A 13,783-nucleotide genomic window follows, 5' to 3' on the forward strand; every position below is an offset into this window, starting at 1 on the left:
AGGACCAGAGATCAGTCATTTTGTATCTTGCAGAATCTCTAAAATACCCCCAAGATTTATATAGAATGCCTAAAAATTACTGCAAAAGAAATACTAGGGTGTGAATTGGGGGAACAGTTCTCGCCCTAGACCTACCACAGTCTAGCTGTGTGACTCAGTCCTCTGGGACACACTATCCTCCTCAGTAAAGTGTGTGTGCGTGTGTGTGTAGGCATAGTCTCCTCTATCTCTAAAGTCCTCCCCAGTAGTGAGTTACTCCTCTTTGATTAACTAAATCATTTTAAAGAATCAGATCATCAACTAGGCTTTATCATTTAAGCTTCAGATTTTGACTCTCGTATCCTCTTGGATTTCAGGATTTCTTGGAGTCTTTCGGTGCTGTTACTGAAGCACATTTAAGCCACCCATTGTTTGCTGTCCTTACTATTATTTTGTCTGTTTTTCCCTTGAGGAAACAAAGGTCTTTATGTTTTAATCCTTCTCTTGAGATATTGGTCCAGTGGTCAAAAAGACATCCCATATCATCAAGGGTTTTGCTGTGTTTTTTGTTTTGTTTTGTTTTGGTTTTGGTTTTAGGATGAATCTGATTCTGAGTCACACGTTCCGTATCTCTGAATACACAACATACATGAACTTCCCCCAGGTCCCCTAGTCCTCTGGGCCTCTGAGGCTGCTACTCTGTGGCCCACAGTCATCTCCCTGCATTCTTTGCACCTCTGGACCTCTCAAATGTTCTTACTCTTGACACTGCGGTGTGCTTTAAAAACACACTAAATGTCTCCCTTGAAAACTGATCTTATGCCACATAAAATTAATTTAAAATTCTTAAGGTTCCTTTTCACCCTGTCTGACTACTAACAGTGGAGAGCCTAAAACCAGTCTTGAAAATACTGTCACGGCAGGTTGGAGCATGACCCTACACATCTCCAAGAAGATCCCTCTTCCTTTGCATTAACCATTACACAAAAAATTCTGAATCCATACTTTGCAGCCACATCTGGTCTCCTGACACAGAAGACAGAGCCCATAAGTGTCCCGCTGGATGGCTAGAACTTCCCTATCTCAATCTGTTTGTACAGGTTGCTGCCATCAGAATTCATAGCAAGAGCAGTCACTGCCTTGGGGGACTTCAGGTGGTGTCCTGGCATCCTACCAGCAAAATGCAGGATAACTGTAAGTTTGTATGTCTCCCATTTTGACCTGAACTGGTTGATCTGGAGTATCCAGAAGACTATTAATATCAGGCTTCTGCCTTAATAACCATAATGAGTTTTAAAGTCCTCAAAATTCAGTCCTTGCCTCATCAACCAAAGTGTCAATCAGAATGACGCTAGGAAACATGACAGAAAGCCCCTAGGGAGATTGTTTACACACAACCTTTGTCTGCAAGAGCCCCAAACACCCAACTTCCCATATCCTAGTTTAGTGTGCGCTTACATTTTAAATACCAAGGAAGAAAAGGCTGAAGAATATAAGCATATTATCAGATTCTCAAGTTTACTTTCAGAGGAGCAACATAAAAACATCTACAAATACCAATGGCTCTTTGAAAAAGTTTCAGATCACTACACTTCATAATCTCTTGTTCCTGACACATAGGAACATGTGCTGTTTGTTGAGCACTGTGGTCACTTCTCCAGCTGAAACCCTGTCTGTGGACGTACGCCTTTTAAATGGTTTTACACACATGCTGAAGTTTATGCATTTACTTCCGAGGTTGCCTTTCTTCTGATTTCCATATGACAGGAGAGGTCTTTAGGTCCCACAGAGCATTTAAAGAAATCAGAACAGTTAATGAAAGACACAGCTAGATAAACACTCCAAGATGACCTCAGGCTTAATACAGCCAAAGTAAATTCAAAGAAACACAGACAGTTCGTTTCTTCTCCACGCGCCCACTCATCTCTCCAGGCAGATATCCCTTCTCTCATAAAAACCCAGCACCATGGGGCTTCCACTGACCCCTCCTCTCCTCAGATGGTTTTAATTGCTTGAGGGCAGCACGGGGCCCCAGAACTCACTTCAAAGGCCCGCAGCCAGTTCTGCTCCTTGATGTATTTTACACACTTATTGCACTGCTTCTGGAAGTACTTTTTCTGCCTCTCATCCAACAAGCCAATTTCGTAGAGGAATGCCGCATAGCCCCTTATAATCTGAGGACAAAAGAGACGCACATAAGTGCCAGACACTGAGAAGGAGAGAAGGCAGGAAGCCCATTTGCTTTGTGAAGTAACACTCCATAATTGTCAGTCTGGTGCTGGAAAGAGCCAGATAGGATGATTATACACACACACACACACACACACACACACACACACACATACACACACAATATATATAAGTGCACACATACAGCACACACATACCCCACAAACACACAAAACCCAACCAACACAAACACACACCACACACACAAACCACAAACACATAAAACCCACCCAACAAAAACATACACCACACATACCACAAACACACAAAACCCACCCAACACACACATACAATATACACGGCACACACAATATAAACACACGGTACAACACATATATGCTTGCACTGACAGTCAGTGTGGGCTGACAGAGCAAGTTGACAGGTTGAAACATGGCAAAAAAGTAGAAAATTTCAGTCAAAAGGTCCATTGGCATTGCCTTTTATCAAGTTAAGCCTTTAGGGTAAAAGGAGCTTATACATCTGTCCCTCTGATTAAAAGAGATTTAATCTCTTCAAGTTACAAAAGGGAAAGAAACATCATGACACTTACTGATTCAGGGTCAGAATATGCATTTCCAAGAGCGATTCCTTTCAGGTGGATCTTGACCTCCTTGGTGGAGTTGAGGGAGTGGATGTAGTGGGCAATGGCAGGCACGTACTTCCCTGCATAAGACTGAGGAGGACAGATATTGAAGAGGATGATTACAAATTGGTGCTAGTACAGGTACACGTGCTTAGGCTGATGAAATAACAATGAAGCTGTGATTATTCCCATTTAAGGTTTCTTAACCTGTTTCTTAACCTCGCTTCGAAACCCCACAACAGAAAGGAGCGCTCTCTTTTTTTGTCTTACCAAATAGCACCAAGTCACATGTCAGTCACAGGACAGGTGCACACACACACAGAAATCAATAAATAACAAACATGGAATAAGGGAACATTCTAATTTCCTTAAAAATAAAATAACATGGACCAGTGATGATGATTCTGCTACCTGTTGGGCTTTTTTTTACCAGAAAGTTCTATTCAAAGCTTTAATTAAAGAAAAAAAGTCTCAAGTCAAAACTTAAGACTTTAAAATCTGATTTTCAAATCAACAAGCATTAAAGGAATAGGAGAAGGGGAAAAGGAAAATAATAACCAATTGACCACTAAAACTTTTACTTAAATGTATCCTTATTTCCAACCTTTTCCAGCACAGAGTCTTTTTTCTAAGGTCAAAATATTTTGTAGACATTCTTTCACCTAAAACATAATAGTTCTTCTTTTAGAGTATGCTGATAAAGTACTACTTTGGTTCAATAATATTTTAAAAAATGGTTCTTGTGCATTTCCCACCAAAAAATTGCCTTTTGTTGGGGGGTGGGCAGTACCAGGGATTGAACCAGGGACACTTAACCATTGAGCCCTTTTTTGTTCTTATTTTGAGACAGGGTCTCCCTAAGTTGCTTAGGGCCTCACTGAATTGCTGAGGCTGGTTTTGAACTTGGAATCCTCCTGGCTATGTTCAAAATGAAGCCCAAGACCCCAAGCCTTCCCTTTCAGTTCACATTCATGCCATTTTTCCAAGTGCTCAGACCAAAAGTCTTCAGGCATTCTTTATGTCTCTGTCTCTTGTACACCCCACCATAAGGCTGTCAGCCAGGCTTGTCAACTTTACCTATTCTATCAGAATGTGTCTGGAATCCAGTGTCTCCTCACATGCACCCCCCGCCCCGCTTGCTCCTGGTCACCATCATATCATCTCCTGCCTGGATTACTACAGTGACCTCACTGGTCCCCTTCTTTTGCTCTTAGTCCCATCAGGTCTATTTTTTGGCGGGGGTACCATGCATTGAACTCAGGGGCACTCAGCCACTGAGCCACATCCCCAGCCCTATTTTTTATTTTATTTAGAGACAGGGCCTCACTGAGTAACTTAGCACCTTGCTTTTGCTGAGGCTGGCTTTGAACTCATGATCCTCCTGCCTCAGCCTTCGGAGTCACTGGGATTACAGGCATGAGTCACTGCACCTGGCTCTGGTGATTTTAAGACAGTGAACCTGTGAGATCTAAACCAGATTATGCCAGTCCTTTGTTCAGATCCTTCAGTGACTTCCTCCACCCCGGAGTTAAAGCAACAGATTTTCTCTGGGGTATAAAGGCTGGCATGATTGCTTTCTTCTCGCCCTACTATCTTCTTTCTCCTTCTCCAGTCTCTCTGGGTTCCACAATGTTCCTTGCTCGTGCCAGGCATATGCCAGCCAAGGCCTTCGTGCCAGCTGTTCCCCCCACCTGAAAGTCTCCTCTCCCAGATGCCACATGCTCATTCCCTCACTTCCCTAAAAGATGCCTTCTGAGAAGTGCTCCCTGGCCACCCTACCTAAAAGTTGACATCCCTCCTTTTCCATTTTATATTCCCCCTCTCTCTTTTACTCTTCCCCTTCATCCTTATCATTATTCAACTAACTGTTACTTCTTTATCTTGTACATTGTTGTGTTCCACCCATACTAGAAGATAAGATCCCTGAACACAGGGGTATGGGCCGTTTTGTTTATTTGTGTCCACTGAGCATTTGCACTTTGAAATGCTGTCCATTTGTCAGGCAGGATTCAATAAATAATTGTTGAATGCACGAATTTACATGCATTTGAAAAACAGTGATGCGTATATGTTCAAAATAGATCAGAAGCCTTATGTGGGTACCTGTACATTAATAGGCCCTTTAAAATATCTCTAAGGCTCTCCAGAGCTCTGTAGTTCAAAGGAGGAGCTCCTCAGGGCTTTCCTTTAATCCATAACATAATCACAGGGAGACAGCACTATTCCCATTTCAAGACAGGACATCATGACTGAGAAGCTGAATGGTACAGCCAGAATTATTTCTGGTCCAATCTCCTCTAAAAATCTCAACTCCTTCCAAGTTATGATAAAAGAACATAATTTAAGTAATCTATTCACGATCTCCTTACTGATGCAGCCTTCTTATGCAATAATAATTATTTAGGCAAAGTAGTGAATCATACTAATTTATTCATTCATAGTCATAAGTACATTTGGCTGCCTTGTGACAGTATAGAGATGTGTTTCCATGTCTGAAATTCAGTTTGTTTTATAACTGTGCTATATTCTCATTAGTGGCAATAAGTGAACATTTATCAAATAAAATTTCTTTAAGATGACAAACAAGCACAGTTTCTTGAGCAATCATTTTACTGGGAAAGATGGACCACATACTCTTTATTCCACAGTGGGGTGTTGGACCACTCTGCCGTCAAAGTCATTGTGTACATACTTGAACAGACACAAAAACAAACCAGCACAAAACTCGCCCTTGTAAAACTCGTAATTTCTTTTGAAAATAAATTCTGGAAACCTTGCCTTGAATGTGATAGAGCAAGGTTTACCATTTCATGAATTATTATTCCCATGATATGCATATTGCCCAACACCAAGGAGATACATAAAAACATACTTGATAAATGAACAATGTATCTGGCATGACTTCTAAATATTTTTTCCCTACTGGAAATTGATACAAACACTTAAAAATATATGTTCTAGTGATGTTATCTTTGAAGCTGTCTTATGGTTAACCTGGTAATAAAACACCTCTTTTCACTTCTTCTGAGTTGGAAGGGCATGGACTTTAAATTGTTGTATAGATAGTGATGACAATTTAAGCCGAAGACACCCACATTCTTATGGCACCTTCCACATGCGACCATCTGGGATATAACCAGGCAGAAAATCAAGAAGGAACACACATTTGACTTTTGAGCACCTACTGTACACCAGGCTACTTCACCTATTATGATCTGAGTCCATTTACAGCAAACGTTATTTCCCTATGTTTTACAATGATGAAAACAAGGGTCTGGGGACTCAGTCCACTCCCAGCTGGAATTCTAGCCAGGTGTGGCCCCTTCCCAGCTCTCATTCCTATCAAAAGCCATTTTAGTCAATGGTCCTGGAATGCCTGGGTCTCTGGTCCTCACGCTGGGACCCAATCTCGTTTTCATCCTTTGCATGCTTGCTGCGCTGACCATTTATGAAGAACATGTGGGCAGGATGGGCAATGCCATAATCACTTCCAAAGCCAGACCCTTCAGTATTCACTTCACATCTGCTAACCTCACAGTGATGATGTTTATCTCATTTTTTCTACTTCTAATGACTATCACACACTTCCTTGCTTTGTGACAGTGTGACAAATCCTTCATTGCCTTTTTCATTAATCATTCCACTGGTTGAGCGACTCAGGCTGTCACACAGTAGACAATTATAGGATTATTTTATGGAAAACAGACACCAAAACATTATAATGAAATTTCAATTATTTCACCCTCCTTGTTCAGATATATTTCTTTTTGTTTGCAAAAGCAGACATTTTATTCTTGAATCACTTATTTCTCAATTGAACGATTCTCTGACCACCACCAGTACTTCTAAAGATAACCAGACAATAAATCAAGTATGTTCTGTTTTGCCTAGGTTTCTATTTCCTGTATATATTTTAAATAGAAACTCAGATTTGGAGGGAAGCTTTAGATGTGACTGCCTAATGGGTTAGATATAGCCATCTGGGGCCCTTGGGCTTATTGCTGTGATCCTGATTCTAAGAACTCTTGCTCCTTTTGTTCTGAGTTCTGCCCGTACTGATAACAACAGCAACAGCAACAAGAACTCTCATGCTGTGGTTTCTCTGACCTGCCCGTGGTGTTCAGCGATATGGGCAGCAGTCGGTCAGTGAAGGCCCCAAAGTCTGCAAATTAACACTAACCTTCTAGCATCAGATCAGAACCTGGCCTCATAAAAGCTCAGAGCAACATCAAAGCCATTAGAAGAGGAAAGAGAAAAAGTACAGCCAGAAACTGTCTGATACTTATTATTTCAGAGTTTTGCAGTGACCTTCAAATGAGGAACTCAGCCAGATAAACATATATATCCTACACAACAATTACAACAAGGTTTGTAATTCACACATCAGGATTTTATTTTTAGTCTTCCCTTATTATTCCTTCCTAATATTTAAAGGAGCTTTAAGCTGCCAACTCTAGCACTTGTTTGGTTAATTTCTCCCAGGGTGACCCTATTTGAACACACCTCCAACAAGAGGGACCAGAGACATTAGGGTGTGTTTGTACATACTTCTATTTGCTGGAGCTCAGAGAAGCAATAAACTTCCAATTCTCCTACAACATCAGAAGGATCTCAGAATTCAGTTCTCAATCTTTTATTTCCCCTATGAGAAAAAGACCTCCACATCATAGTTGAGTTGTAGTTTTGACTCTGCAATCTTTCTGAGTACTTAAATGATGCTTGGAACAGCTTAATGGAAATCACGTGAGGAGCACATTGTACTTGTAAAAATAGTCCAGAGAGAATGTAATGCTTGGTTAATTATCCAGATGTGTAAAAGTACAATGAAATTAGACTTAGAGAAACTTGTAATTGTGTGTTCTGAATCTCCCTGTGTACATGTTTCAACAGTATCCACTGCTGACTTGACTGTATCCCTGGAGCCCCGTTACTTGTAAAGGGAGGAGAAAAGACAGAGTTCATATTTAAAATCCAGTTTCAATCGACTCCTCCAGAAGAAAAAAAAAAAAAAAAAAAAACATTGTGAGAGGATATATTATAATGGAAACAATGTCCTCTTAGAGAAATTTCACATATGTTCACAGTTACTATTCTTTAAGCTATTCTCAGCCAGCTATATATTTCTTACTGAGGGTTAGTAGAAAAGAAAAAAAAAAAAAAGATGCAGTTCGACTCATTCTCTGTCTTGCATCTTGGTATACATTTCATGGGAAAATATTCAGAACTTTATAGGTGATAATAAGCAATGGCTTTGGGAAGTAAGGCACACCTCAACCTGACGCAAAGTTCCCCCATCCAGAGTCAGGCTTTATTTAGCTCCTAACATCTCCCTGGGAGAAAGAGGTGGGGGTGATATCAATGTCAGCTGATGTCTTGAGGATCCTAAGGGTCATTCTGAACCCCTTCCCCTGCCCTGTCCCCGCTTCCCCAGATGCTTCTCTGAAGAATTCTTAGCTGGATGATGAGAACTCCTGTCACCTGAAGGAAACGAAGAAGAGCTGCCTTCAGGAAAGAGCTGCACACCTGCCTTGTCATCCCACTCTTCCCAGGCACAGACTGTGGTACGGCCACCCCCACTGATGGTGGTAGATCAGAGGGAAGAGGAGAATCGCCATGCTTTGAAGAGAATTTCATACACACAAGAAAACACAAAGAAAGCCACAAAAACTGGTGAGAGCCCTAGTGCTTTGGGGTAACGCTAGGTAGCAGCCAAGGATTAGGCTAAGGCAGTGTTGACTTCATCTAGCCTGGGGCTGGCTAGACTCTTACTTCACTCAGTACCCTTATTTCCTCTGAGGAGAGAAGTGTGGCCTTCGAATGGCCAGTTCAGAAAATTAATGAATGAGGAAAGCTGAAACTTCAGGGTTGTGGTAATCTCTACAACTTCCTAGACATTTCTAGACCATGCGTCATCTAATTTCAAGACCACATTGCTGCAATTAAAAAAAGGCTTCTAACAAGAATATGATTTTATCAAAGCAGCTATTTCTCTTGAATATGAGCTTAAAAAGACTCTTGCAAAATCTACAGGCACAGACACATAGCAAGAACATTTTGATCTGTAGCCAACTTTTAGTCACATAAACTAAAGTGAAGGTACATGCTGCCTTCTAGAATGATATATTCTCTTTTAGTATTGAGAGGATGCTGCTTTTCAAAAACATCCGTCAGTGTCAGGCATAGGTGAACAAGATGTTCCCCCTCCTCAACTTACTCTGACTTTGGTGCCAATTTGGAGAAACCCAGCTTGAAGCCAGGTGATTCAAGAGGATGAAGAAACCCTTTTGTTTAAAATGGAGAAGACAGCTAATTTGGCCTTTAAATAAAGAGAATGAACACTCTGGACCACAGTCAACAAATGGAGCCCTTTGTGTGCTCCCTGTAGAGAGAATTCAGAAGGCTAAAGCTACATAATAGATGTAACTTGACATTTCCTGTCCCCGAGTTGGACATTTCATCCAATCAGGTACTACTGATGTCTCTACACTGCTCAGTTTGTGTGGTAGTTCACTGCAGACAAAGCTTTTCATGATTTCTGTTTTCACTCATATTCTTCTCCATGCAACTAAAGGATCAGTAAATATATATTGATTTGATTTGCTCTCCAAAAGCCAGAGGACCAACTTGCAAACATTTCCATGTCTTTGTTCAGTTTTTTGGGTTGCAGCTAAACCTTAATTTTTATAATATTAAACTCATTAAATAGTCACAAATCCTTTTTCAATTCTAAAAGAAAATATTGGCAAGTGCAGATGGACATAATTGAAAATAGACATTTGTCATGGGCTCAAGAGTTAAAACAGCTTGAATGCTATCTAATAAAATTCAGCAAGTTCCAAGCCTTGAGAAATAATTGCATTCCAAGGACTTCAGGTCTTTCTATCACTTGAAACTTCCACTTACTCTATAAAACTTTATGATCAAAGCCAAGTCTTTATGATTAAAAGTAAGTCTTGGCCAGAAAGACAGAGACATTCAAAGAGTTAAGGAGCTTCTTTTCTGTTTGTATAAGGTTATAACCCTAGAGATCTGCAGGAAATATGAAAGCGGATGTCTGACTCCCTTTCATGGAAAGAGGATCTGCTCTGTGGAAACTCAGGTCCTAGAGACAATGTGCATCTCCCCAGGCAGGGCTGCAACCCTTGGCTAATTCCTGGATAGCAATATTGGGCTCTGGAGTCCAACCTTTCAGGCTCCAATTCTGGCTCCTCCACTTTCTAGCTGGGTTACCTTGGTAAAGCATACCTAACCTCTCTAAGCCTCAGACACCTCACCTGTAAAACAGAGAAAATAATATCATTTATATTATTAGGTGGCTGTGAGGATTTAATGATGTAATATAGGAAACCCTACTAAGCAAAATGCCCATTGTATGATTCATTCTAAATGAATAACTTTTATTTTAATATGAGATTCGCAAATAAAACATGCTTGAGATGTTCTTGAAGCACTCTTTCAGCCACCTAATTAATGAACCCAAACCTGAACTAACAGGATGATACAGGCCTACATAGCATGATTACTGGCCTGTTGCAAGTATAGTTGTCCGCTCCACCCCTCTACTTGCATGTCAGTGCTGAAGTTCCTATTACAAATAACTTTCCGTGGGCAGGCACGGTTCTCTAGTCAAATGCAGACATGTTGATAGTATGCCCATTTGTCTGATCTTTGCTAATGGATGGTGAACTGATAAGTCAGAGTTGGGACAGATAAAAGAATAATCACAACAAAGCTGGAGAAAGTTGGAGAAATAAACCTGAGTACAATATAGTCAAGGTGAGTGGGGCTGAGGGTGGGAGGTTGTTCATAGAACAGGCCTAGAAAATAAGCAGGAAGGAGAGTCCTGCGGGACCAGGGTGTAGGTCAGAGGGCAGGGTTACTGAGAGGGAGTTGAAAAAATGTCAGAGAGAAACAGCATCAATATTTTAATTTTATCTAATGACAACCTTGCGTGAAGCCACTCTATGTCATTCATTAAACAGTGTGCTTAGTATTGCATGAAGGACATTTTAAAAACATGGTTCTCACATGCCAGGAGGCAACTACCTCAACCCAACAGACCACTGTGATTTCAATGAAGGTCATCAGACATATGCTCCCAACAGAACTTCACCTTGTAGGTAAAGATAAACCACCCAATTAAGCTTGCTAACTACATATAAATAACTTTAAAATTTTGCCTATATTGGTCTCAAATTAATCATGTTTGAAAAACTGCTTATAGAGAGACTCTGCTCTACTCTGCTGCTGGAGAAGCCATGCCCAGGTTGACCCACCTGCCCTGCCATTTTGGAAGCATTCCCATCCATCCATAACCACTCAAGAACATGGCCTCTTCCCTGGGAGTGACTCAGGAAGCCACATGCTCAGGCTCATGTCTTGCCACCTGTCTCCTGCATGAGGCTGTTTTGCTTTACCATCTAAGTGGGCCTCTGGAGGTTGGCAAGGACTCTAAAGTGTGCCTGCGCCTCAAGAACAAGAGCAGGCTCACTAACAGTTACCGGCTTGGGAAGGATAACACTTAAAGAAAGTTAATTATGAGAATTAAATGGAGCTTGTTCCTTTTTGAAGTACATTTTTTTCATGCCTTGAGGAGGGTGATTTACAGACACATTTGTCTCTCTTTAGAGAAAATTAATTCCAGTCGGTGTTCTGGGCAGGAAAGAAGAGAAGGAAAGGGGACAAAGAGGCTTCTCCCGTCTCCCTCACGCCCACTGCTGGCCCACAGGCTCCCTCTGGGTGCCACACCTGGTCTGTACTGCAGGGGTGAGGAACCTGGGGTGGGTCCTGACACATCTGGCTGCTATCCATATGAAAAATAAATAAACCCAACCCTCATATCAACTTCTAAGCTCCATCTTCATCTTTTAGATGAAACAAGTTATTTCTTTTAAAAATGATTTCAGCTAGGAATGTAGCTCAGTGGTAGAGCATCTTCTCAGAATGCACAAGGTCCTGGGTTCAAATCTCAGTACCACCAAATTTTTTTTTTAAAAAACCACACACAGATAAGACAATGCCACATTCCAACAATGAGAGAGCTGAGTGGAACACTCAGGCCCTGTCTATATGTGTTGGGTCAAATGATTTGGAGCCATAATAGATTAATACAGCTTTTCAACACGAATGGTAATAATAGGCATCAGTGTTGGGTACTTGCCACAGCTGATCACTATGCTAAATATCTGAGGAGGATTAGTTAATTAAATGCTCAAAACAGTACTATGCAGTAGGTACTATTATTATTTCCATACTCCCTTACACTAAAGTCAGAGCTCTAAACAGCTGCTCCAGACCCTCTGAACGTGGCTTCCCTCGTTCACACATTCACTGTGCCCCTTACAGTACATAATACTGTGTGCTTAGGGTCAGGGGGTGTGCACAGAAAGGCAGAAACCACTTCTGAATGTATGCATTTATCTTTCAATGATGATTCTACAAACTGAGTGACTGTTTGTTCAGCCTCCCTAAGAGGGTGGGCAAATTAAGAGTTCAGAAAAGAAAGGGTTTTTCTTTCTTGAAAAATATGTAACAACTTTTTTGGGGGGCGATGAGTGGAGAAAGAAGGATGGGTTGGCACTATGTTAAAACTGCAATTATGTATAGATGCTAGAAGAATTAAGTCTAGGTAACCACAGTTCCACTTCTAATAAAGCAAAATATCCCTGGAAGTGATGTAATTTAAAAATCAACCCCTCTGATTGTAAGATTAAAAGCAGAAGCCCAGAGGTTTAAAAAAAAGAAAAACTTTCCCAGAATCATCTGGTGAGGTCCCAGGTCTCCTAATTATTGATCCAGGATTCCTTCCACTTCTTTATTCTGTCTCATGGCCTTAAAACAGATGACAGACCAGATGAGACCAACTGGACTAGAGAAACGTGGCATTGTAATAATGATAGATCATCAAGGTGTTATTATCTAGTGCTCTTTCTTCTGGAAAGGGATGTACCCTCAGACAAAACAGACCCCACACCACTCATTGCTATCTGGCAACCTCGAATCTCTACCTTAGGCCTGGCCTGCCTGCTCATGTCTTCCTTCATCACTGGAAAGCACGGATTCCCTCAAGAATATTCGTCCTGGCAGCAAAGAATGTAAAAAGAAAACTGTCCTTCCCCATACACATTTGGAAATTACATGCATAAAACCACGAGACAGAAATAAAATAGACAAGGCAAATTTTTCATCCGGGATTTGGCTGCTTTGCTGAGCATTCAACATCATGGTTAAAAACATTGCCATATTACTTACAAGACAAGGAATTACACACTAAACAGATTACTCTTCTGTTGCAGAGAGAAAGTGGACATATTCCAGGGTTGCTGCCAGATGACAAGAGTGTCACTACCTGCCCTTTCCCCACCCTGCCTCTGAGACTGGTTAAACAGGCCAGAACAAGAGGGAATTATTGGTAGAGGCCTAAGTAATCTCAACTGGACAACTAGCTATAGAAACCATGAAGCATGGTGTGACACAGTCAATATCCTTTCCAAATAGCTTAGAAAGAGAAGAAAGCAGGCCTAAAAAGAAAACATTCCTAGTTCCTTCCACTTGCCATTCCCCTGGAAAATGGAAATTATATTTCTCTCTCTCACTTCCTTAATGTGCACATTTGCAGATGTTCTTGCTCAGCATCCTTCTAGCCCTTCCTCCTGGATCTTCACCTGATCTTCCACTGGAGCTCAGTCATCCCCCACACTCCAGCTGTAAGCTTCAGAGGATAAATCCTTCCTCTCTCAGAGATTTGGGGGTCAGCCTTGGGCACCATACTGACCAATATGCATATTCTATCCTTCCAACCCCAGTTATTGGTTTCCAGATAGGCATGGGACCCAAATGCATCACAGGAAATTCAGGAATATGGATGGGATTATTGGGAAAGAAAAGTTGAGCTGGCAGGTTACCTCTGTACTTGGATGAAGAAGAGGGACAGGGACTCAAATGAAAAGAAATTACCTGTGAATGAAACCAAGGAAGTGCAAAGCCAAGTGA

General features: G+C 41.2%; 1 protein-coding gene across 4 annotated transcripts in view; it reads right to left on the bottom strand.

Moving 5' to 3' along the window:
- Window positions 1-13,783, bottom strand: part of CPVL (carboxypeptidase vitellogenic like) — a 157,362-nt gene that overhangs the window by 63,855 nt on the left and 79,724 nt on the right. For 3 of the 4 annotated variants that reach the window (XM_079152570.1, XM_079152569.1, XM_079152568.1), the window contains exons 8-9: window positions 2,759-2,881; window positions 2,022-2,153 (exon numbers count right to left, since the gene is read on the bottom strand). The exons of the other annotated variant lie outside the window; for it this stretch is intronic. In XM_079152570.1, coding sequence (XP_079008696.1) covers window positions 2,022-2,153; window positions 2,759-2,881 — 255 coding nt within the window. The remainder of the gene's footprint in view (window positions 1-2,021; window positions 2,154-2,758; window positions 2,882-13,783) is intronic. 4 annotated transcript variants of the gene reach the window in all.

Source organism: Sciurus vulgaris, assembly GCF_902686455.1.
Source record: "Sciurus vulgaris genome assembly, chromosome: 8".
Taxonomy (NCBI): Eukaryota; Metazoa; Chordata; class Mammalia; order Rodentia; family Sciuridae; genus Sciurus; species Sciurus vulgaris.